The 25,000-nt window shown below is 37.9% G+C and overlaps 1 protein-coding gene across 8 annotated transcripts in view; it reads right to left on the reverse strand.

Annotated features, from left to right (window-relative positions):
* YAP1 (Yes1 associated transcriptional regulator) overlaps positions 1-25,000 on the reverse strand; it is a 91,785-nt gene that overhangs the window by 6,404 nt on the left and 60,381 nt on the right. For 2 of the 8 annotated variants that reach the window (XM_082047348.1, XM_082047344.1), the window contains 3 exons: positions 14,847-15,028; positions 13,286-13,333; positions 2,660-2,790 (listed from right to left, as the gene is read on the reverse strand). In XM_082047348.1, coding sequence (XP_081903474.1) covers positions 2,660-2,790; positions 13,286-13,333; positions 14,847-15,028 — 361 coding nt within the window. Of the gene's footprint in view, positions 1-2,659; positions 2,791-13,285; positions 13,334-14,834; positions 15,029-25,000 lie in introns of all 8 variants that reach the window. The other 6 variants (XM_082047347.1, XM_082047343.1, XM_082047349.1 and 3 more) reach the window with 3 other exon arrangements.

Genomic DNA, 25,000 nt, shown 5'->3' on the forward strand with positions numbered 1-25,000 from the left:
GTTTTCCAAGACTTTTTGGATGTTCTGATTATGTAGTGGAAAATACTTGCTATGTGAACTCCAGATATCTAACTTTGGTACCTAAAGTTAGGAGGACTGTCTCACCAGGAACTTTATATATTCTATAAAACCAGAAAGAAGCATTTCTTTAAGTCTGAACTTTAACATAAAGGACATAAAGGAGATCTTTATGGCAAAACTATTGGACTGCTGTATCTAATTCAGAAATAGCAAAGTGCCCTCTTTTATAGGCTGTTTAACACATGCCAGAATTAAATGCAGTGATGTACATAAAATTACCTAGAAGGGGACAAAGCTCAGATCAAAGTGGAAAGTAAGATATTCTGAACTCAAGTGAGGTACAGATTTGCCTGAAGCAAGTGCTACAAAAAAGTACAGTTAAACCTATTTGCAATGGAGCAAACAGTAACTTTTTGTATTTTACTGTAAACAGCCCTTGCTAATTCTCAACCTGCCAAAAATTACAACCATGAATTTGTCCTTTCTAGCTTTTTTCCTGTTTCTAATTAAGGGTAAAGATGCATCATTTCATGTGTGTAGATACACAAAGGACAAACTGCATTAGCCCACTGCCATGGCCATTTGAAACCTGAAGATGCGTTTCTTTCAGGTCAGAAAACAGGTTTTGAAGATGGGAGAATACCACACCACTTATAAGAACAGATTTCAAAATCTATCTGTGCTAAACATATGATGGCAAGAGTATTCTAAGCTATGGTGTTATTATAACACATCAAGGCCATTTTCTATCGACATAAGCTTCTCATGGGACAGCAGGTCAGTTTTAAGATTTCTTGTCCTTATTCCTTGGGACAGAGCCAGCACAGTTAAGACTCATACCAGATTCCAGCATGAATTCCATGGAGGAAAATCCCTCCCTCTAACAAAAAAACTTTTCTAATCAGATTTGTCTGTGTAGGAGATAAGTCTTCCTGAAGGGCTGGCCCAAGACATGGAAACACCACTTACATCCTTAGGAAGTTTATATATATACACACACACACATATATATGTAAAAAGCACTGTGTACCTTGAAAGCACAGACAATACTTCATGCAGAGGGAGAAAAAGTCTAAGAGCAACAGATGTTATTTACATCACCTAAACTATATGAATGACAACAGGTTCCACTGGCAAGATGGTGCAAGAACATACCCTTCACATCCACTGAACTTTACTAATTTTGAGAAATACAGTGAGGATAAGTATATGAAATGATGGAGAAGTCTGCTGGAAAAGGCAGAAAATGAAACAAATGTAGGCTAAGCTGATGGAATATCAATAACTGGAAAAGTTACATACAACACCAGTACATCTTTATGGATGAAGAACCTAAGTGTAAGAGATCAGCAACATCAAGTTTTTTAAAAGAATATGGGAAAGGATTTATAATTGCAGCAAAGGTTTACAAAGATTTTAACGGTTTTCAGTATCTAGAATTACAGCAGGTATTTAAACTTGCCCTACTCCACAATCATGCCAGTTTTGACATGATGTGGACTTCTTACTTGATGAGCACGTTTGAAACTGTATTGGTGGCAAAAACCATGGAAGTTAAGACTTACACTGAAAGAATCAAGATTAATTTTATGGGGTTTTCTACAAGTATATAGTGTATCATTAAAGAAGAAGATGAGTGTGTTGTAATACTTCATGAGCACTTAGAGTAAGCATCCTAAAGTTAGACTAACATTTCAAGGTAAGGCAGAAAAGTAGTGATGAATTCTGACAGAATAATTTTTTCTCTTTTATGGTAGGGGATACTGATTTGATATCAGCCTAGAATGCTGATGTCATGAAGTTCTTCCAATGAAGAACTACAAAATTAACTCCTCCGACTTAAGATCAACTACTTAATACTACTAAAATTAGAAGATTTTTACTCTGTTAATTGTAAGTTTCTGTGGCTTGGAGATTTGACTGTTTTACTGTTTTCACCTTGTCTTTCCACCACGCTAAGCAAAAAATACAGATATGACTTCTTTCAAGATGCAGCAGTTTCTCCAAAGTTATAATGGTTTATGTGAAGCATTTGCAAGCTGAAATTAGAACAGTATTTCCAACAAAACAAACACTCCAACTCAGAGGGATTAAGGAAAACATTATATGAAAAAGACCGGTCTAAACTGCAAAATTCTAAATCTTGAATGAAAAGACTCACTTTAAAACTAATACAGCATTTAAAATGAAACATGCCACTATTTGCAGACCTAACATTAACAGAGTAAAAATACTGTGAAATTAAATACCTGAAGTGGAGGGGAGGGGTGAATGGAGAAACCTTAAAATGAACCTCAAGGTGTAGTCCTGAATGGGCCTCACAGTCCATTTGATCTCATAGAAAGCTATTCACAAATTCTTCTGAGTCAGTGATTTGAAATGACTGTTAGTCAACAGATTATGCAGAGGCAAACATGTTATGACTTTGAATAAAAACCTTCCTACAAGTCTGAACAGACTACTTCCTCCCACAGGAGACAGCTTTTAATCCTCAACTTTTACTAGACTTGCCATTTAAGGAAAGATTCATTTACAGCTGTGGCTTTTGGCACAGACAGATGTTCAAAATAAACTATTACATGTACCAAACAGAATTTTAAATCAGTTTCTTCCCCCTCTAGTAGCTACCCCTACAAACCTGTTAAGAAAGGGATCAGAACTATTTGTGGTCATTGTTCTCAGTTCCTGAGACATTCCAGGAGATGACACGGGATTTTGAGATCCACCATCTTGTTCCATTGTGGGAAGCTGGCTACGGAGAGCCAATTCCTACAACAGGGGAGGGGGAGAAAGAAAGATCTTGTTAGGCATTTGAATGCACTTTTCAGACACATGAACACGTAACATTACAGGTAATTGATGCTTTTGCTGTTTCCAGTTACAAGATTTAAATGAAATTAAGTTTCTGAAGACAAAGCAAGAATTTTTACTGGCTTCAGTGACAATGAATTTTCCACCAGCCAGGCCCAGTACTACAGAGACTTCACTGTAAATGTATTTATGGATATAAATATCTGTATGTTTACATAAATCTTTTCTAGTTTGCTTCAATATCCTTTTGCTAATTCTGTTCTTAAGACCAAAAAAAGAATTGTTAACATTATCTGACCCCTAAGATACATCTGTCTAGCTCTGCTGATCAGCACTTTTTCCCCATTTCTTTTAAGTTCTGTATAAGTCCCTGGTTTCCTTTTCACCTTGCTGCTTCATTCAGCAAAGTGTCAAGTCTTTCCCTACAAGTTCGCATTCACTCTTCCTGTTTGAGTCATGTATTTTGAAATTTCCGATAGATCAGATGAGCGATTTGTCTCACACGTAAATCTTAAGGCTCTTCAAATCCCCAGTAATTCCTTAGTAAAACTAAGACACCGCACTTCTGAAATGACAAACCTAGATTACATTCATATTTTACGCATCTGCCTGTGTACCAACTTGATCAATCCATCCATAAAGCTTGTCATTACTATTTAATGAAAATAAGTTTTAACATGAAATACAGAAAATTAAAGGTGGGTGGAAATAAGCAGCATTTTATGTAATTTCCAGTGCTTCCTCTCTCCCTTTTTAAACATGAGTTACACATGTGAAAAATACAATAATTTGTTCAAGCAACTCTCTTAAAACATCATCAGTGGCTCACCAAGTCTGTGCTCTGTTAATGTTGAGACTGGTAACGAAATCTACTGCCTCTTGTTACCATTATTAGCAGTACGTGATTTCCAGGCTGTGCCTGGGAAGCTCATCTCAGGCAAAACAAATCTTGTCAGTCTTGACAATACTCAATAATTGTCACTTGTATAATATGAGGTCTTCATCCATTCTCAGTTATGAGCCTAAGGACTACTGTAGACTTTTAATATACAAAAAACAATCCTTTTCCAATTCTTTTTCAAAGTTATTTTCTTTTAAAAAATATCTAAGGTTATTTTATTTTACAGCAGATTGCACCGTATCTTGAATGCTTCCCTATCACCTGGTTTTTTTCCTTTTCTAATCAGCATATGCTTCACTCCCATTCCTGTGGATTATTATGCTGCATATTCCTTTAATACCGTTTTTAGTACTGTCTTGTACTACAAGGTTTTCTCATTCCAGTTGATTAGACCTTTGCAGAAAGAGCACAAACATACCACTGGTTTTTGTGTTGGTCACACCCAACTGCCTGCTCCAAGTAAATCCAGTCCTCTGCTCACCGCCACTCGCTTGGCCACTGTTCTAATAAACAGTAATAATACTGCTCCCCATTTTCAGATCACAGGATTATAGGCACCTTTTAATCATTTCTATAGGCTTATCCACATGATTTTCATTTGCTTATGTAATAGAACTAAGGGCAAAGACTATATAACGAGGGCTTACCCCACAGATAAGTTTACAAACTTCTGTCAGTTGCATCAGCCTTCATGCAAGGCGGCTGATACACATGCAGGAGAAAACAAAACAAATGCAATAGGGAGGAAAAAAAAGAGAATAAAAATCCCTCTGGGTCCCCTGTTGAAAAGCCAAAAAAAAAAAAAAAAAAAAACCAAAAACCACCAATTTCTCTTCCATACGTGAAGAAAATAACCAATGTGGAAGAATGGGAGTTACCTTTGTATTTTCTAAATTCTTAGAAAGTAGGTGAGATTCAAGTTTCATCACTTTATGAATATAAGTAAGTATGTAAGTATAGTAAAGATAAATGTAGCTCAGATACTAGCCAGCTAAATAAGAAAAATCACACTTCACTGAAGGCCCATTCAAAAGAAATGTATTAAACCAGGAAAGAGAATTTTATTTTGCCTATTCTTTGGCATGCAAAACACAGTGAAAAAGGGTATTTTTAATATTAGTACTACTTTGATCCTTGTTTCAACAACAACAGTGCTAAAAGTGCAAAGCGACAGCTATTTGTAACTATTCGTATGTAGCATTAATGATCGTTATTCAAGAGGCAGAACTACAGCACCTCCCCCTAGAAAGAATGTTATTTCATTACTCATTCAGGTAATAAATTCATGTCAATCTGGAAGTCTGAAAGAAAAGGAATTACCAAAAGAGACAAGCTATTCAGAAACAAATAGAGAGCAATTTTTAACCATTCCATAAGATAAACAAAGGTTTTACAAACCCTACAGAGTGTATTAAGACTATTTTTCCCAAAAGGTGCATGTAATGGAAACTAAAATTGTGTTGCTTGAAGAATGATCCTTTTGTTTCTTCTTCCTTAGAAAACTCATTGTCAATAAAAACATTATGTGCTTTCTATACTTAAAAAAGAATGTATGGGAGTGTACAAGCCTCTCCCAGCTCCAAAGAGAGCAATGTGAACTCTAGGTTTTTAGTTCACTCTTTAAAATATATCCTTTATTAGAAGTATTTAAAGTCTGGAGGCAAAAATAAAACCATGACAAAATCCTGGCTTAGACTGCTGTAAGTTGATCTTATCCTATTTTTGCATGTCACATTTTTTTTTAAGTATCTCTGGGAAAATAAAAGCTTAGCATTCCTATTGTTAACACAAAAGCTGAATTTTGGTATTTTGGTTATTGCATAAATGACCAAAATGGTCTGTCATCTCCTTAAGCAAAGGAATTTTTAAAATAAAGTCAGCAGTGTGTAAGTTATCTGCCTGGCCGTTGTTGTTTGTTTGTTTGTTTTTTATGATTGCATATACATTAAGTTTTACACGAAGTTCCAGTTCATTCATACCATGGCCAAATTAACTCTATAAAATTACTCTCTGCAGAACATTTTTATCTTCATCGTGCTGTTGAGGAAAGGTTAAAAGTCTCCATCGTGCAACTCACGTATCATATTCTTACTGTGTTAAGCATAAGATATGCTACTCAACTTAAAAAAAATAAATAAGGATATATCAGTTCAATTGGTAAATTTACTTTATAAAGGGCCAATTGTAACATTTCTGCCCCCAAACACTGCTCAACTATCCCACAATCCACAGGCTACGCCACGATGCGAGAGAAGTGTGAGGGCGAAGAGACCACGACACTTACGGGCAGTTTCAGCACCAGTTATTTCTTCAGATTAAGTATCTACCTGCTTGTTTGAAGGCCAGAAAGTTAGAGCATATGTACAAAACGCACAGCGAAAACACACGGACAGACGAAGACAAACGAATTCAGCAATGAGGAGTTGTGCAATTAGTGAAGAGTAATGGAGAAACATATAAATCATTCTGTGTGGCAATCATGAAAACCAGCAAAATTAAATTAAGAGGTGATGCTGATAGAGTGATAATTAATAATATTGTATACATTTCGCAAAAATCACAGTGCTATGCAGAGCACTGCAAGCACAGATAAGGCAGCATAAATTTGAAAAGACATTTGTTGGTAAAGTCCGGCTTCTTGTCTGGTTTTGCAGCCCTTTGCTGAGCCACCGTTTCATCCTCCTCTCGCTGCCCCTGGCCCAGCCCGGGGTCTCAGAGCACCATCGGGCAGGTACGTGCCCCGACCAGCCCCTCCACCAATTCGTGTTTGGTTCCAGCAAACGCTGCTCTTCACGGCCATCTCGTACTCAGGACAACGTGACTCGCACCTTCTGCTGACCGGTTGCTTTGGCAGCGCTCCTGTGATTAAGATTTGCAAACACAAGCAGCAGCAAGGACTCGGAAATGTGCTGCAGTGAGCTACAGCTCGTACAGACACGATGTGTCCAGAAGCAATTGAGGGCATAACAAACAGACAAAGGCAAGGAGTGCAGATCTCATTTACTCTCTAGACTTTTAGAGTATCTATCTATAAGGATCTACATTCACAAACGAGCAATAAAATTATTTTGTTAATCTGTAAAGCTCAGGTGCTGCAACTGGCATCACAGCTTCTGAATTCTCTAATTACTCATATAATACAAGTATCTTTCCTACTGTGTGTCTTCTACCTATCTATGCTCAGCATTTCCCACTTTAACCAAGTGTGAAACAAATTCTACACCTCTTGCCAGACAAACTAACGTTTCACTTAGGTCTATGGTTTTCAATAAGAAATGAAGCTATACTATTTCAGAAGCCAAGGAATATTTAAAGCACTTAGTTCCCAAGATGACTGATCATCATCAGTGTTACGGTTGCAGCAAAACTGGTTGAATTCCACATTTTTTATATTTTGATGGGAGCCAACATACCCTTCACACTCCCCAAATCCAGCCAAACAGGTCTCCCTCTCAATAGCGCTTCCTACTGATGTCCAATCAAGCAGTCTTTAAAGTACTACCTTAGTGCACTGCTCATCAGAAATACCAAAGACTTAAATAATAATTAGGTCAAGCAACATCCCTACAACTTCTACAGAAAATCCAACTCTGAGCTGAAATTCCTGATGCTTTGACAAAACTTTGTGTTTTATTTAGCAGTGTTTAGAAGCAGCAGAGTTTGTTGGTCAGGGCAGAGGAATTTGCGTCTCAATTTCTTAATCACCGAGGGTCACAACCCACGGGTAATTCCAAAGTGACTTTTTACTTATTGCTATGGATGGCGCCTCTGACTACATTTTCTTACCCTTTCATTCAGCAGGAATTCGCATTTGTATGGTCACACGCTAAGACAAGTCAGAAAACAGACCTAGCTGAAAAGTAATTTGTCTGATCGATCAGGTGTCTGATGTGTCTTGCAGTGTAGCCACACTGATGCTTCGGCTACTGGATTATGAAAAAACATTAGACACATCCTGCTGCCTTATAAATAAGGCAATCTCTGCCAAGACAGCTGAGTTTAATGTCTCAAACTGCTGCAGTTCAGTTTGCCAGAGCATATCTACCAGACTCTCAGTCAGAGGTCATTTTATTAAGAGCAAATATTCTCCTTAAAAAAAATACCACACACCTGCCCAGCTGCAGTCGTCAGCCCCAGCTCCGGACGGCCCTAGAGAGATAGCTATGTTTTCTGAATTAATTTCTAAAGTCATGGCACTGCACACGTGTGCTGCCTTACCTGTGAGCCTCATGGTGCTCGACAACAAAGCTCTGTGCAACTGATGCAGAGTAAACAGCAGGTACTTGGGAGATTATCTGAACTAACTTTTAGCTACCTAAAATCCAAATGCTTTCCTTCCTTTTCCTTTTTTTAGAGAAGTGATTGTGCCACTGTACTCAACACTGGTGAGGCCTCACCTTGAATCCTGTGTTCAGTTTTGGGTCCCTCATCATAAGACAGACATTGAGGTGCTGGAGAGAGTTCAGAGAAGGGCAATGAAGCTGGTGAGGGGTCTGGAGCTCAAGTTACACCACGGGAGGTTTATTTTGGATATCAGGAAAAAATTCTTCCTGGAAAGGGTTGTCAGGCATTGAACAGGCTGCCCAGGGAAGTGGTGGAGTCACCATCCCTGGAGGTGTTTAAAAGGCGTTTAGATGAGGTTCTTAGAGACGCGGTTTAGAGCCAGAGTTAGGTTATGGTTGGCCTCGATGATCCTGAGGGTCTCTTCCAACTGAAATGATTCTATGATTCTAAACAGATGCCTATAGAGGCAATGTGCTAAAATTTATTTTTATGTGCCAAATTTACTGCCACAGACTAAAGTCAGCTCATTAATTACAAAGATTTCTGGAAGGTTGTCCAGTGAATAACAATGGTTTGTTACCTAATGAAGTAAAATATTCCTGCTAGCAATAATATATCAACAGTTCACTGAAAACTGAGATAAATGCATACAAAATCACTTCATTTTCTGCCTACTTGGAATCTTCAAGTTACTTACAATATCATATATGCTGCTCAGCTCCTTTATCTGTGTGACAGTTCTCCAGCAATATTTTGTTATTGATTTTGGAGAATAAGAAATCAAACCCAATTTCTGTTCATTTTGCAAAAGAAACACCTAGCAGAAAACTTAAACCACGAGGCACAAAGCAAAATTTAGTATTAGTAATAAGAGTTAAGTCACTAAAACACTGCAAAAAAAATTTTACTTCAACTAAAATAAGAAGTTTGGGGTATTATTTGTGACTATTGATTAAAAAATAAACCAGAAGTAAAAATTTTAAACAGGAAGAAAACTTTGCTGGAAGGACTCTTCACTGTGTCTTAGCGAGTCATCCTCAAAACTTCTCACATAATGGATCTTTTCAGAATAAGAGATATCACAGACCATCTCCTCTATCAAATATCAAGCAGTAGGCTTCAGGAGAACGAGAGATTCAAGGGACAACACTGGGATTCACTAAGAAACTAAAATAACCCACCATTTCCACAAAGATCTGAACAAAAGTATATCTTGTTATTAAAGACATATTACAGGCAAGAGAAGGAGAGAACAGGAACAAATCGAAACCTAAGTCCTCAGTAAAACTTCCAGTTTCGCTAATTTCATGGAAGTTCAATAGTACAGAATTCGAGACTGGACTTGTTTCTAGAAAACATCACAAATTTGAGAGTAACACAGCTTTGTATTGGTGTACATGCAAAGTGAAGGAAGAAAACTTTTTTTGAAAAATAGTAATAGTGTCCTAAGAAATTAATGATTTCCTGGAACACTGGAAATCTTCTTGACTAAGCTGATGAAAGGTGTCAAACACCAACCAAGATGAACATTCTTTAAAAAAAAGGAGTCATAGGAAACAAACAATATGTCAAACACTGTAACTATTCAGTACTGCAAGAGCTTATATTTTATGAATAAGAGCAAATATATTAAAAACCAAAAAACCAAAACCAAGCGATTGAGCAAACAAGGACAGACTGGTCATGTCTTTGCAGATTCTGCACCGAGTATGGGAATTTCCAGAATGTCAAAAGTTGATAAGAAGTAAGTCTGGGACAACAGGACAGAGAATATGAGAGGTACCTCATAAAGGATAAAGGATGACAGAATGGCAACGATGAGCAGGGAGCACATTCCAGGTGTGCAGAACCACCAAGAAAGCAGCACAGAGACGAGAAAGGTAAGGGGGAAAGCACAAGGGAGCAGCGTGGCAAGGAAGCAGAGCTGCATCTCATTCCCAGACAGGGACCTCCATGCAGCGCTAGAAACAAGCAGCAGATACAGAATGAGCAAGCACACGCAGAAGAACCTACCACATAAATGGCTGTGTAATATGCTGATCTTACTAGCAAATACCCTAATATTAGCAGCAAATAAGAATCTTCCAGTCTTAGCATAAGAAAGTAGTCTGCACAACATTCAAGAATAATGTCTTCAGAGCCTCAACATTATTTGCCTTAATGTCTCTTCATTGTATACTGGAAGGTGGGAAATCTGTCACCTAACATGTAGCCCGTTTTATCATTCATGCAGAAGTTGACTGACATCTATTTTAGGTGAGACGTTGACAAGCAGATGTTAAACTGCAGGAAAATGGAAGGAGAGCTACTGGGGATGGAGAGGAAGTCAAGTCACTCAACCTCTTAACTAAGACAGGGAGGCATCTGTCAGGTGTTCACAGAAACTGATGATGATGAGGGTAAGTAACTGGACAGATGCTTGGTGTTTTCAAATTCCCTGGATGTATCCATAGCTCTTGTTTACACACTGTAAATATGGAAGCAGTCATTTTTGTTTCAAAAACCTTTGACATTTTTAGAATTACAATAAAACAAATCCTCATTTAAACAAGAAGAGTGTTTTACAGTACTTGCAACAGAAGATATAGCTGAGCAATTTCAGTCTTTCCAGGAGGTATTCAAATACTAAGGCCTCCATACATAACACTTGGAGTGTTCGTGTCACTAGAGGATACCACAGTATCATGGCAGAGAGATAAAATATTCACTGAGCACCAAAAAAACCTGACCAAAGACATCAATACAACCATGACACTGTTTCCAGGGTATGTGGACAAAAATGCCAGGAAAGAAAAGGAGGTTGAGCTGAATGGAGGATGTTGGACTAGACTTCCACCAGCCCCTTCCAACCTCTGATTCTGCGATTAAGAAAAGCTCAGAGATCCGGTTAAAAGTTAAGGAACATTTCTCAGGTTCTTTTATCCCTATAAGAAAGACACTTCATTAGAGGCCATCTTCAAGAATGCTTGTGTCATATCATTTCCTTACAAAGACTTTGACAATCTCAGATAGACTTAGTCTTCCAGAACTAAGATCGCTGAACATATGAAGGTTTTATTTTCAGTATTCCTTAAAAGAACATCTAAAATTTATCAAGATAAGCTATTATTCTTCTCCCAGGCACAGCTTTATCATCATGAAAGCAAATAATTCCTCTAAACTTCATTAATTTTATTCACAAAGAAAGGATCTGTCAGAAAGAAAAAGCTGACCAAAAAGATTTGCATCGTTTCTACGGATTTTTCACAGATTCACTAGGTTGACTATGAGCTGATAGGATGTACAAATTGGGACTTCAGTAATGGCATCATTGGAGAAGACAGACAACATTTGCTTCTTCAGTACAAGGCCTCGAGAAGTATTTGGAGAACAATTTCCAGAAGCAGTTCTCTAAGCACCTTCTTCCACATGTGGCTGCTCACCACATTATTGAAGTGACACACAAAACCACAAAAAGTACACGTAGATGATACAACACGAACAATCTAGTACTATGGAACTTCTAAGTTGACAGGATAGCCTATTTTTGTATCCGCCAGATCCCTCAGACAGTTTGACTCATCAGCAAGTGCAGACTAATAAAACTGAACCCAGGCAGGTGAGTACCCAGGTAAGCCTGGTAAACAGTTTAAATGTGACTGGAAACCTGACTTTTGCATAAATGCTTTCATCATTTCCTGTCCCAAACAAAGCAGAATGACCACTACATACACATTTAATGAATTATCAGTAAGGTCCCTTTGAGGTTTTTTTCAGTTTTTTACTGTTTTAAGCCAGAATTTTATAAGATCAGATTTTTGGAACTTCTCAAAGTATGAAACTGACCCCAGTGTTCTCCATTTGCTGCATGTTTCTGAGTTTGCAACAGGAAGAAGTTACTGTGGAAGAGCGAACAATTCTATGACAGGGCTTCAGGCACACAAGAAAACACAGAATACACTTCTGGCATTCAGTAAGGAAAACATCCCTTCTGAATAACCTCATTGTGGCAGCAGATAAGGTGTTTCCAACTGATGTGGAGGAGTGTGCTGCTCTGTTTATTCCCTTGTATACCAGGAATATTTTTCTCCTGCATAGTAGGATCTAATATTGTTCGACAAGATCATTATGTGGTTCCCGCTCTGTAACTGAATCAATTTATTAATTTCAATTAAAATGCTTCCGCTTCAGAGCGGCACTAATATTGCCAAACAAGAACATATTTTTTTTCCAGGGTATCAGTACTGTTTCTAAGGTCTGAGGTTCCTATTTTAAAGATTATATTCTCAGGGGAACTAGTAGCATACAAATTCTGCAGTACTCTTCAGAATGCAACAGTACACCAGTACTCATGGCTTCCAAACACAAGATACTTTCTTTTATTCTGTTTTTCTTGCCTAGTGCATATCATGTTTTTTCTTAGAAACACAAAGTTTCTTAGAAACACAAAATACAAGCCAATAGAAATATTATGCTAAGAACCAGTAGATTAAGAATACTGTTAGCAACAGCAAGCAAGAAGCTCTCTGAATAGATCCATAAATCCACCCTTTCAGAGATTCATTCCATATTAGACTTTTTAAGAGCCTAAAAGAAGTCCGCATTAAACTTTATTATGCTTCACATTTTGACCAATTTCCTTTTGGTCTTGAGAAACTTTTCAGAACTGTTGTTTCCTATACAGAAAATACATCTTTGCAGGAGCCTGTTAAATGTCAAAATGGACTGATTACATATTATATCCCCACAGCAGCTATTTTGTTAGTCTAATCTATTATAAACTATTATGTTACACACTATATGCTTAAAAATCATAAATATTTCAAGTGACTTTTTATTAACTGATTACAGATATCCTTCTTTAAGATCATACCTGTTTAAACAAACTGATAAGAACATTCATATGAACAGTACTTAGAAGTCACAAACTACTACCTTAGATACAATGGGAGGTTTGATTTAAATACGCATCTTGATGACACCAGGACTGGAACTACAATATCCTCAAGAATGCTAAACAAGAAGGTTTTTTCAACGCAGAAAAAATGTGCAATGAATTCCTCATTTGCTCTTAAATATTGATATAAAGTTGGGGTAATGCAGCACTCTTAAAAACAACATTAGGTTTGTGACCAGAAAAGTGGTTCCAAAATGTGTATGGCAGAGCTCGGTTTTGTTTGTTTGTTTTTCTTTTCTTGAATGCCTTCAAAAAGCAAAAAGTTCCCCTACTAGTCTAATTTAATGCTTTCATTTTTTCTAATTATGCTGAAACATCAGTTAAGAGCCTACCTGATGTTTTGGAGAATTTGCTGTGCTGGGATTGATATTCCGCAATGCCTAAGAGTAAAAATAAGATGGATAAAAATTACTTTAGCTGCATGGTTTGCCTCTGCAGACTGTCTTATAAACACCATCTTGTAGTATCAAGCCCCCAAGACAGGCCAGATGAGACAGGATAAGGGAGTTAAGATACTATGAAAATCACGACACAGTGAAACAGAACTCACAGATTTACCAAGGATGTGTATTTGACAGACAAGCTTAACGACCAGGGAGAACACCACCAAGGAAATTGTCTGTCACCTGGTCCCAAGTTAGTCAGGTTCTCAATGACAACTGAGGCAAGAAGACGATTAGAAGGCCTACCTAGAAGCATGCTAGCACAGGGTAAAATGTTTGTTGGTGGATTAATTGCAAAGCAGGAACAGCAGAAGCCCAGGTGCTTAAGCGGAGAGAGAGTCCTGATGCCACCTTCGCAAAGTATTCTTACCTAGAGTACTATATAAAAAGTAATGGCTGTAAAGATGACCCATCTTACACCAAGAGATGCTGAAGATTCCTACAGAACAGTCCTTGACTACAAAGGGGATAATGGGAGTCAGATTTCAGGACAGAGGTGATGAAGAAAGAGAAAAGCTGTCTTTGAGGACAGAAAGATACTATCCTCTCCTGACACAAGGCCCATCACCCAAAGTGAAAAGGGAACAGGGTAAGATTTTTAGAAGGTTTTCCTCAAAGAAAAGATTAGTGCTTTCTCTGGCAGTGCCAAAAAGAACCAAAGAACACCCTAAGTATCTAGCACAGATGGTAGTAACTCTTAAAACATTCAGATGGAAAAATTGAAGCAGCAGGCTTAAGAGTCAAAAAGATGTTGAACCCAAATTCAAAATCCAGATATTCCAGTGTCCAGTCCTACACTTTAACATTTGCTACAGCTATATTCATATAGTAGCAAAATACTGAAAGGAACAACTTGCAGCCTAATTATGAAGCTTGAAATTCTTCAGCATAAGAAAACCACAAGTTGAAAATGCAGCACGACTTGTTCGTTGTTCAGTTGTTCCATGCTCCACTCCACTGTTCAACAGATAACGTGTCTCCTCAGTGTATCCTTTAGGAACTTCACAAGTATCTTGAAATCCTACAGACCGTGACTGGTTCTAAAAGTGAAAGACTTTCCTCCACTTAAAAGGGAGAATTAAAGTAGCTGTGGGAACCAACTTCTTGTCTTTTTGCGTGACTCAGAACTCAATGAATAAGAAATAAGTTCTCAAGAGGAATATCCAATCAGATCAACAGTCCATGATGTCATCCTAATCGTAAAGAAGCCTCTTTGTGAGTTTTATTAGAGAGAGGAATGAGGGAGGAAAGCCAAATCCTTCAGTCTGATAAATCAGATGTTTTCGCTACCAAGCTGATATCGGTAACAGAATGAATTTAGGCTTTTTTAGTTTCAAAGCTTTTTGTACAGTCACCGGTTTTTAGGACTTACTGGAACAACAACTTAGCCAAAACAAAACACAACATACAAAAGAAATAGTGGAAGTAGGTGTCTAACCTGTGGCCTCACCTGCCGAAGCAGTTCTTGGTGCTTCAGTCTCAGCCTTTCCTTCTCCATCTGCAGCTGCTGAAGTCTCATCTGCTGTTGCTGATTGGAGCTGCTCCCACCCATCAGACCACCCTGGGGACTCTGGGGAGCCAGAGGGGGTGGCTGCTTCACTGGAGCACTTTGGCTGATTCGCTGATTCATGGCTAAGGAACCAAAACAATACACATTTAAAAATGAAATTCAAACAAATACACACAAGGTAAGTGTTATCCTTAGAAGGCATATATTAAAACCTTCAAAAAATTACAAGCCAAGGCAGTATAAAACACGCAGCTACACTGATGTGCACAATATGAAATGTATGCTCTGTTATTCCTGTGAAGTCAATGAAAGAATCTCATGTTCAAGAACACATACTTGTTCCAGAAGCTTATGAAAACAGTTAAACGTGTAAGTTGGTGGTATTAAAATATTTCAAGTTTAATTAGAAGGATCTCTCTTTCTTCTTAATAAACTATTCTCAATTTAGACACAAATAATACAAAATCACTTTTCTTATTCATGTGAAATCTGAGAATCAATAAACTCAAAAACACATAGAATGACAAAGCAGGTCATCTCGCTTATAACAATCTACATTTGGTTAAAGGCTACCGGTCTTCCCATTGTGGTGCAGGTCACGCAACAATCCTGTCACATCAAGTTTTGAGTGTCACAGGCTCCATTTAGGGCAGCTTGACTTGCAAAATTAGAGCTGGTACAGAAATGGCAGACAAATTATACAGCCAAAAATGCTGCCATCAACATCGGAAATATTTTACTAGTGCTTTGTTAGCTTTTACCCCAACAGAAGTATATGATACATCTTTGCTGAGGCGTGGAGAAGAAAGCGTCATCACCCTGTGTGCCTAATGCACAACGAGAACCCATCTTCCCTTCCCCCATAAAAGCAACACCCAAGACAATCTTATTTTATAAAATCATGCATGACTAGGATGCATCTACCTGACAGGCCTGACTGTTCCCCAACATGAGACCAGCATGGTTAAAGTCAACAGAGACACTGGAGTTCCCATAGTGAAAGGGAGGGCTGGGAAAGGCTGAATGGATTACAAGGGCACTATTTTCAGAGGCTTTCAGTTTCGGAATTAGCTCCCCATCTTGTTGTCTGGAGCATCCTGAATCTATCAGCATTCACAGTATGCTGCCAAATGCATTTGCTGAAGCAGCGATGGGAGAGTGGCAGGGATTTTTTTTTTTTTTTTTTTTCCTGGGAATGAAGATTATGGTTTATGGGAACAAAGAAGAAAAAAAAAAAGGAGTGAGCTTCTTATAGGATGACGGGCTGATTTGGTGCAAAGAAAATCACCCGTTGTATTAGTTCAAATTAATACTTTCATCATGCGTAGAGGATTCCTGGAACACTAACACTTTAGCTATCACACAAAAGGAGAATTATGTCATAAAGTATCTGTATCATCTATTCTCTGAAAAGCCCTTCCATCTCCACTGTCTTTCAAATGTTCACCTTGAGGTAAAGTAGTGCTTTTCTTCTGTTCCAAGAAAGCCTAAATATATTTATCTCATAACAGCACTAAAAATGGCTGGTGCTTCACAGCCTTGCTCCCTTTTCACCTTGCCACAGCTCATCTTTCCACTGAGAGGTAACATACGAAGAAGAAACACCATATGCTCACTGGAGTTAGAATAGAAAACAAACAAGTCAAAAGCAGTTACAGACTCAACTCTCTAGTCTACCCTTTCAACTACTCCATACGTCCTGCACAGAGTCAACAGCCTAATTGGACAGGTGGGTCCCATTTTCATGAGTCACGTCAAAACAGGATGAAGCATCAAACAACTTGAAGTAATTTGAAATAGTCTTTTATATAGTTACTCATGAGAGAGCTTCATACATACAATTACAAATAAGATAAAACTTGCTGTAGTGGTAAGTGAACAGGTGAAGTAGGAATAGAAACTGAATCCCAATACCAAATAGAAACAGGGTGAATAAAAAGGACTGGAGGTTCAACTCCAACCTGCAAGTCCCATCCTGACCCAGCGGGGCAAAAATGGTGAGAAGATGACACTGCTGTGGATTAAAGCTTAAAATCAAACAGCTGATCGTAGAATCACAGAACAGTTTGGGTCGGAAGGGACCTTCAAAGCTCATCTGGTCCAACCTCCTGCCATGAGCAGGAACCTCTTCAACCAGATCAGGTTGCTCAGAGCCCCGTCCAGCCTGGCCTGGGATGTCTCCAGGGATGGGGTATCTACCACCTCTCTGGGAAACTCAGGCTAGGGTTTTACCACCCCCATCACAAAAAAATTTCTTCCTCATGTCTAGCCTGAATCTCCCTCTTCTAGTTTAAAACCATCACCCCTTGTCCTGTCACAAGAGGCCCTGCTAAAGTCTGTTCCCATCTTTCTTACAGGCCCCTTCTAAGTACTGAAAGGCCACAATAAGGTGATGTGAGCAGTGATCTGTAGTGACAAGCTCCAGGGCCTCCACTGGACAACCTCTGCTGGCAGACTGACAGCCATTAGATTACCTGCATTTATGGAACCAGGTGGAGCTGAAGGTAGAGAGGGCAATGCAAAAAGGCAGCGGCCCAGCCAGACGTGACACTGCTGGACTGGGGAACATATCTCCTGCTTTATCTCTTTTTACCCAGAATCCTATTAAGGCTGTAACCAGGACCATACATTTTGCTTTTATTATCTCACCCTCTTTCACCTTAAAAGCAGACAATGAAGGAGTTACTAGGGGACAACAGAAACAACCACCTTCTCCTGCTGCTGGCTAATTCTGCAACTCAAGCAGAAGGCTGTGCTACCCTTCTGAAGTTCCAGGGCCCAAACCCTGCTATTAAACAAGACGGAAGGTTACTTACAGTGGAAAGTAAAAAAGGACAAAGGTTAGAAAATTATCAACACCTGCAAGAAACACAGCTAAGTTAAAAGCAAAATATCTAGCTTGTAAAAACTAAGTACCCAAAGCTGAAGAATGTCAATTTCTTTAGGTTAAAAAGGCCACATTTGTGGTCTAGTCTCCAATTGTACAATCATGGTTTTGGAGTCCCTGTCTCAGCAGCTCAGAGCCAAGTTACATTGCAGACAACCTCGTAGACATTGAACAATTTCTAACCTTAGTTAAACACTTAAGTGCAATATCACTAATACACTTTCATATTATTAACATATTATGAATTTGTTTTTCCTGCATGCACCATACAAGTAATACTTTCCTAGGCCCCTTTTCCACTACTATGCAGCTTTGAAAATACTTTCCCTCTCATGCCAAGTTCCTTATATTTTATATACCTGTAACTTTCTGACAGTTGCTTTTATTATCCCCATTCTCTCTGATCAGTTTGCTCTGCTCTTCCCATCTCCCGACTTAGCAATTAAAACTGTAAGAAACAAGTAATGTTTGTCTGATGTTTTCCATGTCATTCCACCAAACTAGATCCCTCTAAAATGACTTCTAATGTCCATTTTGAAAGCAATGTTTCTAACTGAAAGTGTATCTAAAACAGGAATATTGTAAGATATTGAGACTTCAGTGCATACTTAACATTCACTAATGAGTATAGGGGGGGAAATTTAATTATATGGTTTGGTAACTCTTCAGAAACTGAACCAAAAAATCTAGTTTCTAAATTCTTATTCAGGAATCCATTTAAAGGATTTTTCTGAGCATTTTTACTATTTCATGAATGCAAGTGCAAAAGACTTCAAACAAGATTTTAAACTGTCCTCAAAACAGATCATGGAGATGCTTTTCATGTAAGGAAACTCCTTCTAACTGTGAAATTAAACTAGAAGTTTGCACATTCAAAGATGATGTTGCTAACTGAATTCTACTGATTGAACAACATCCCCAAGTAAAGAACCAATGAAAAAAAAACCCAACAGTATAACACTGAATGATTTTCAGCCATCTTGGCTGATTATACAAGTGTGCTATCTTCAAGGGAAGCAGAAAAATGACATTTTCTATATTTTCCAACACAACATTTAATGAAAAGAGGGAAAACACATCTTGTTTCGAGTGACAGGAAAAAAAAAGAGGATTTTAAAGTTTTATTCTCAATTCTCCATTACTTTAATGAGGACATGATGACAGAAATCTGCACTCTAAAGAATATGCTTATCAGTGTGATCTCAGATAAGCGTATTTTATTTTTCCCCACACCTCATGAGTTTGTGATGATCCTGACATGCACAGCTCCTTTAAAGCACTTTGAATTCAAAGGCAAAGAGCTTCATTTACCTATTAGAGTTGTTACTTATCAGTTTTCTGATGCATCCCGTGCTTTACCTTCCACGGGTATGGAAAGCGTTTAAATAAGGGGCTCTGCACCCACACAGAGGAGGCTGCAGAGACCTCACAGGCAGAGAAGGAACAAACACGTCTTTGTTTCTAGAAGAGGGGATTTGAGGGAGGAGGAGGAGGGGCAGACAAGTTAAAAAACACGGGCAACTTAACACAGTAAAAAAAGATCTTGCCGTCCTATAATATGGCTTAGCTTCACAATCTGCAGAGTACGGTCAATTATAATAGCTGCAATATGCCTTTGAGAATAAAGAATTGGTGGTCTTCAAATATTACATATTGAATTTTCTACTGTCCAAACTCAAGAGCAAAATCCCCGTTTTGTACTGTAGCAGGTAACAGTTTCTGAAAAAGGTTTAGACTGATGTCTAAAAAATAGTTTAGACTGCCATAAGGTAAAAACAAAGGAAAAAACCAACTAACAACAAGCCAGCCATGGGTGCTGGAGAGAAAAGTCCAGCAGATTGTTAACAGCTCAAACATCCAAGGCGAATTCCCTGCCAGGATGCGATGGGCGCAGGGCAGCTCTCCCTGCACAGAGCCGCAGAGCAGCACTCCAGTGAGCAACAGACACAGCTCCATGTCTGACAGTTCTGCAGTCATCATTTCAGCCTTCAAAACTAATTCTAATCTGCAAATTTATATATGTTATTTTTATGTTCAAACTACAACAAAAAAGCTCAGGATCTGAACATACTTACTTACTTACTGCTTGAACTTACTGCTCTTAATAATAACAATCAATGTTTTCACCGAGGGTATTGAAAAAGAATACTTGTTCCCTTCAGCTTCATTTGTAAACTAGTCGGTTTTTGTGCACCATTTTTGGCTATGGCCAGGTTTTTGAATGGTGCCTGTTTGCAGCACTGCAACAAAGGCAAAAATCCTCTTTGATTAAATTGAAAAGAGCTGTGAAGAAAAAAAAAAATTACCAGCACGATTTGAAAGAATGAGTCTCGGAAGTAATAAAAACTTGTTCCAAGTGGCTTTTTTAGAGAGACTTGGTACAACAATTTGTTGTTTAATCAGGATACAAGTCATGCTTCTGGAGTGCATTCTTTATAATGCATTGCTATATTACTTTAACAAAATCCCAGATGCAGTTTAATAATGCTGCTGCTATAAAACAACCTAAAAATTAGGACAATAAATATTCCATTGGTTTCAGCCTCTGGTTACTCTGAGAATCCTGGAGCTTAAAAGTGAGGGGGAAACCTGAAACAGACTGTTCCCTGGGCTCATTTCGCTGTCCTAAGTGTACAAACCAATCTTAGCATCTTAAATCAGGTAAAAGAAATATTCACATGCTCCTGACCTGGACTCTTGGTTAAAACAAGATATATCCAATGATTACAGAAGCATGTCCAAACTACAGATTGATTACTCTGCATTTCTCAATTACTTGATTGCAAATGAAATTAATATTTTTCTTTTTGTTATTCTATCACTATGGTACCTATTGGTTCAAGCAACATAAATTAAACAGTTCTTTGCTGTCTTTGATAAAGCTGTCATTGCTTTTAGTAGTTGCTCTGTATCCTAAAATGCAAAGGCGCAATAGCTGGATTGATTGACCACCACTAAGACTCTATATCGTCCCCAGACAGACACTTAACACGTCGGAAATTAAACTGGAATAAAATTCTGTTGCAGTTGTTCATGGATCTGACTTTTGTCTTCATACAAGTCAATAGCAATATTTGGAAAGCATTTTCGCTCAAAGTGAGCCAGTTTCAGAAGAACTGAAATATTCTGGCCAGCCAGAAAAGCAAATAGAAATGAGATTCAGCAGTAATGTAGCTATAAAAGAAACTTCTGCTCAGTGCATGTATATAAAACAATGCATGTTCCAATCTTTAAAGATAAACCAAATTTAATTTTGGAAGTCTAAACATTTTCTTAAATATTTAACTTTATTTTTAAATCTTCATACAGAATGGAACTGACAGCGTAAGTCTTAGTACTACAGGAGAACTATGTAGCTCACACTGCATAGGACAGATTATAAGAAGAAACCTCAATTAATGTAATCTAAGTTTAAATTGTATCTATGAAACACCGAAGACTACAGAAAGAGCAGGACTCTGAGCTCATCAAGGCGCCATGTCTGTCCACCCAGTATCTGGCAAAATACATTTAATCAAAGCTAGTCCACATTTTAGACCAAAGTTTAATCAGTAAACACTGTACATAAGGGTATTAGCTGCAAACAGTGTCACTGCTTCATCACCCCATAATACTTCCTGGGTTAATTAGGCCCAAACACAAGCTTCTGTATAATTTCTTATAAAATAATACAAAAGCTTTTTTTTTTTTTTTAATGCATTTTCAATTTCAATTAAATTTTTTTCAATTTATTTTGAGGGAACAAACCTTGTCTATATACATGTGCACATCTGCATTTTTTTTTAGTCTGTCATAAGCCCTTTAGAAATGATCAAATAGGAATTACAAAAAACAAAAATAAAATCAACGGTATATTGCAAGCAACAGAGCAAAATTGTCTTCCTATATAGGCAACTGAAATCGAGGCTTGACATGACTGATTTAGATTATATATTACTAGATATACAGTGTATAATTATTGCGTGTACACCTATGTTTAGATTACAGATAATTAACTATTTATTCAAAATTACGCACCTTCAATTTTTAACGTAGTACGCCCATTAACAGAGACATGCAAACCGTGGTGTTAGAAGGTTATGGTGGAAAAAATAACCCTATTAGGAGCGCAGTTTTCTTTCGGTCATAGCTGTTCTAGCACAACACTGGAAGAACACGTTGTTTTTACTGGCATAAAGACACCACTACCCACAAATCTCCTGTCTTGAACGGGATTAAATTATTCTGAAAACAAAACAAAACCCAAAACAGGTATAAACTTACACAAACCTACTGCCTTGACGAACTCTTAGTAAAAGTGTTTTTTCCCCTTTTTATAAGCATATACACACTCTACATCGAGCAGATAACTGCATCCTTACACAATACTTATGGACAGATCTAATGATTTCTTCAGTGAATGCTGTATAGTAAAGAGGTCTAAATACATCCTTCTTTCGAGCAAAACAAGATTTCACTGTCTGATATTTATACCTTAAGGGCAGCATCCCCTATTACAAAAGGATGCCCACCAAGGAAATTTCATCTGCCTTTGCAGTTTCGCAATGAGCTCACCCTGACACAAGTCAGTGGTTCACTGAAAAAAGATGCTGCTCCACCTACACACATACCCAAATACAGAAGTCTCTTCCCCATCCTGAGTGATCTCCTGAAACTGTTCTGGAAAAACAGAGACAGGTAAATGAAAAATCCAGTACCAAGAGACCTTTCAGATAAGTCAAATCCGCTTTGGTTTAGGGAGCATGTAAAGAGGATATGCCATTGAATCTGGAGATCAAAACCAACTGTGATTCATGTCCTGCTTTTGTGCAAAAATGGAAGGCAGATCTGGAACTTAACACCATCTGAAATGCCATTGTGGCCAGACACAAGGCCTGGGCTTTTTTTTTGACCAGACAAAGGTCAAAAAACCCCATTTTCCAGTCTTGGGTTCTAGTTCTATCTTTTTCACAAATCTGCTTCTGGCAAGGCTCCTACAAGTTAATTTGAAAGAACTCAAATTAAACAAAGTGCTAGATAGGTATGGGATAAGAAAACAACACTATGGAATGCTGCCTTTTCACTTCCAATACTTAAAAATTAGCAGACTCTCTGAAGCTGAAGCTTTTAAGTGCATTTCAAGTTTGTTGTAAGGTTGGCATCATTGTTGTTGTGTTTTGTTGTTGTTCTTAATGGAAATAATAAATACATGTTTCAGTGAAGTCTACAGGTGCATTTTACTTTAGTATTTCTAAACCCTTTTCATTATTTCAAAGGTAAAATTATCTTAACATTACAAAATAAAGGAAGTAGAAAATCCTGATGTGCATCCTCTATACTCCTACTTCACTTTTATTTATTTATTTATTTATTCACTTATCACTTTTATTCCTTTTCCTGCTTGTGTAGTTGAAGCAGCTACTGTGCACAGAGCCCCTGTGGCAATTTCCATAGTGAATGAAACCCAGTCTTGCCTTGCTTTCCCGCTCATCCAAAACTCACACAGAACTTAAAAAAAAAAAAGTTAATATAATCTCTAAGTGGGAGTCATAAAAATCAAGTCATGGCAAAGATTTCAATCTGAGGTCACATCTTTCACTTCATATCCCATATGGCAGCTCCGACACTTGAAAGAACAAAGGGAAAAATGCCAGGTGTGTATAGCACTGGTATGATCACTAGTAACAAACCTGTAAAACTGAAGTCTGGAATAAAATAGCAAGAAAGCTGGAACAGTATCTTGTTTTACTCCAATTCCTGCAGACAGACTTTTCTGACTACTCTAATGGAGTACTTTGGTTTAAACACAAGACTTACATTAACCCAACAGACACACAGACATCAATCGGCTGCCAGTTTCTGGTATTTTCCCACTTCCAGTCCACTGTGCCTTCCCCGAATTTAACAAATCAAGTATCCTCAAAAGGCAAGTTATTTTAAGTTGCATTTCAAAAACAAGTCATATCATCTGCAAACTTAAATAAGAGTCAAAATCCCTTTAATGGTATTTGATACAAAAGCCAATTCTTGGAAACTTGTAGCAATAAAGCTGAACAATTCCAAACTTCAATTGGTTCTAGGAAATTTAATTTTATAGCAAAAGCAGATGTTCTTCTACTTCACTAACTGCAGCCACTTAGAATGCATAGCTGACCTGTTTCCTACCCAGACAGTCTTTGACTATCAAGAAAACATATTAACTTATCTGTAAGGCTTAAGAAAACCAGTAAGATTTGTGAAGAATGACCAATGGACAGTAGCAGAAACTGGTAAAGCATAAAACAGTTGAAAACACACAAGGCTCAACGTGACAGTTCAATTCTTGTAAAGAATAACCTTAAGAAATTAAAAAGTAATTTGAAGTCCCTTATTCCAAGGTCTGCAAAGGCACTAAGAAGGTAGGACAGCATGTTTGTACCAGATGCTCCGCTAGACAAAGGATCCTGCTGACACAGGCCTAAGGATCCCCCCATTCCCTGTGCATGAGAAGACCCTCCTTTCATACTTAGTTCTTTCCTAGATTTTAAAGTCTGTGAATTATTCTAATGCAAAACTATTCTAAAGTCAAATATGTAAACTTGGAGGATCAATATCTGAGGCACAACAAGACTTCACTGTCATTTAAGTTGTGTAGCTGAAGACCTCAAAGCCACTATAAAGATGTTAGATCTGAGTCGTGGAAGAAAGTTTTTATCTTCAACTTGGAGCACTCAGGTTTTAGACCCAGTCTACACCACAGCTGGGTATCCTAACAGGGACCCTTATCTGATGCATTAGTCTTAAAAGTCTGCTCCAAGAAAGAATCCATATTAAAAGCCTCCTTTTATTTTTTGTCTAAAAGCAAGAATGCAATACCCAAATTCCCGTTACCAGGTCAGTCAGTAGGTGTGCTGCCTAAAACAATTTCTTCAAACTGATCTTCCTTCCTCTTTCTTTTCTAGCCACATTCATGGAAAATTCCCAGAACTACTTACAGACAAAAAACCAAACCAAGGTATATGCACACCTACTAGAGAAAATAAAGATGAATGCAAAGCTTCCATCTGATGAGGAACAGACAGAGACTTAAGGGCTGTCTCCCTGGAAGCTGGGAAGTCAGAAGCAATAATGACAAAGACCCTTCAAACCTTCTGTTTCTGAACACTGGAACAGAAGAGTATGTTTGCACATACCATTCAACCGTTTCAATGGCTCTTCAGATTGGTGGAAGTGGCACTATCAAGGAAGA

This window comes from Streptopelia decaocto (assembly GCF_964273445.1).
Source record: "Streptopelia decaocto genome assembly, chromosome: 1".
Classification (NCBI taxonomy): domain Eukaryota; kingdom Metazoa; phylum Chordata; class Aves; order Columbiformes; family Columbidae; genus Streptopelia; species Streptopelia decaocto.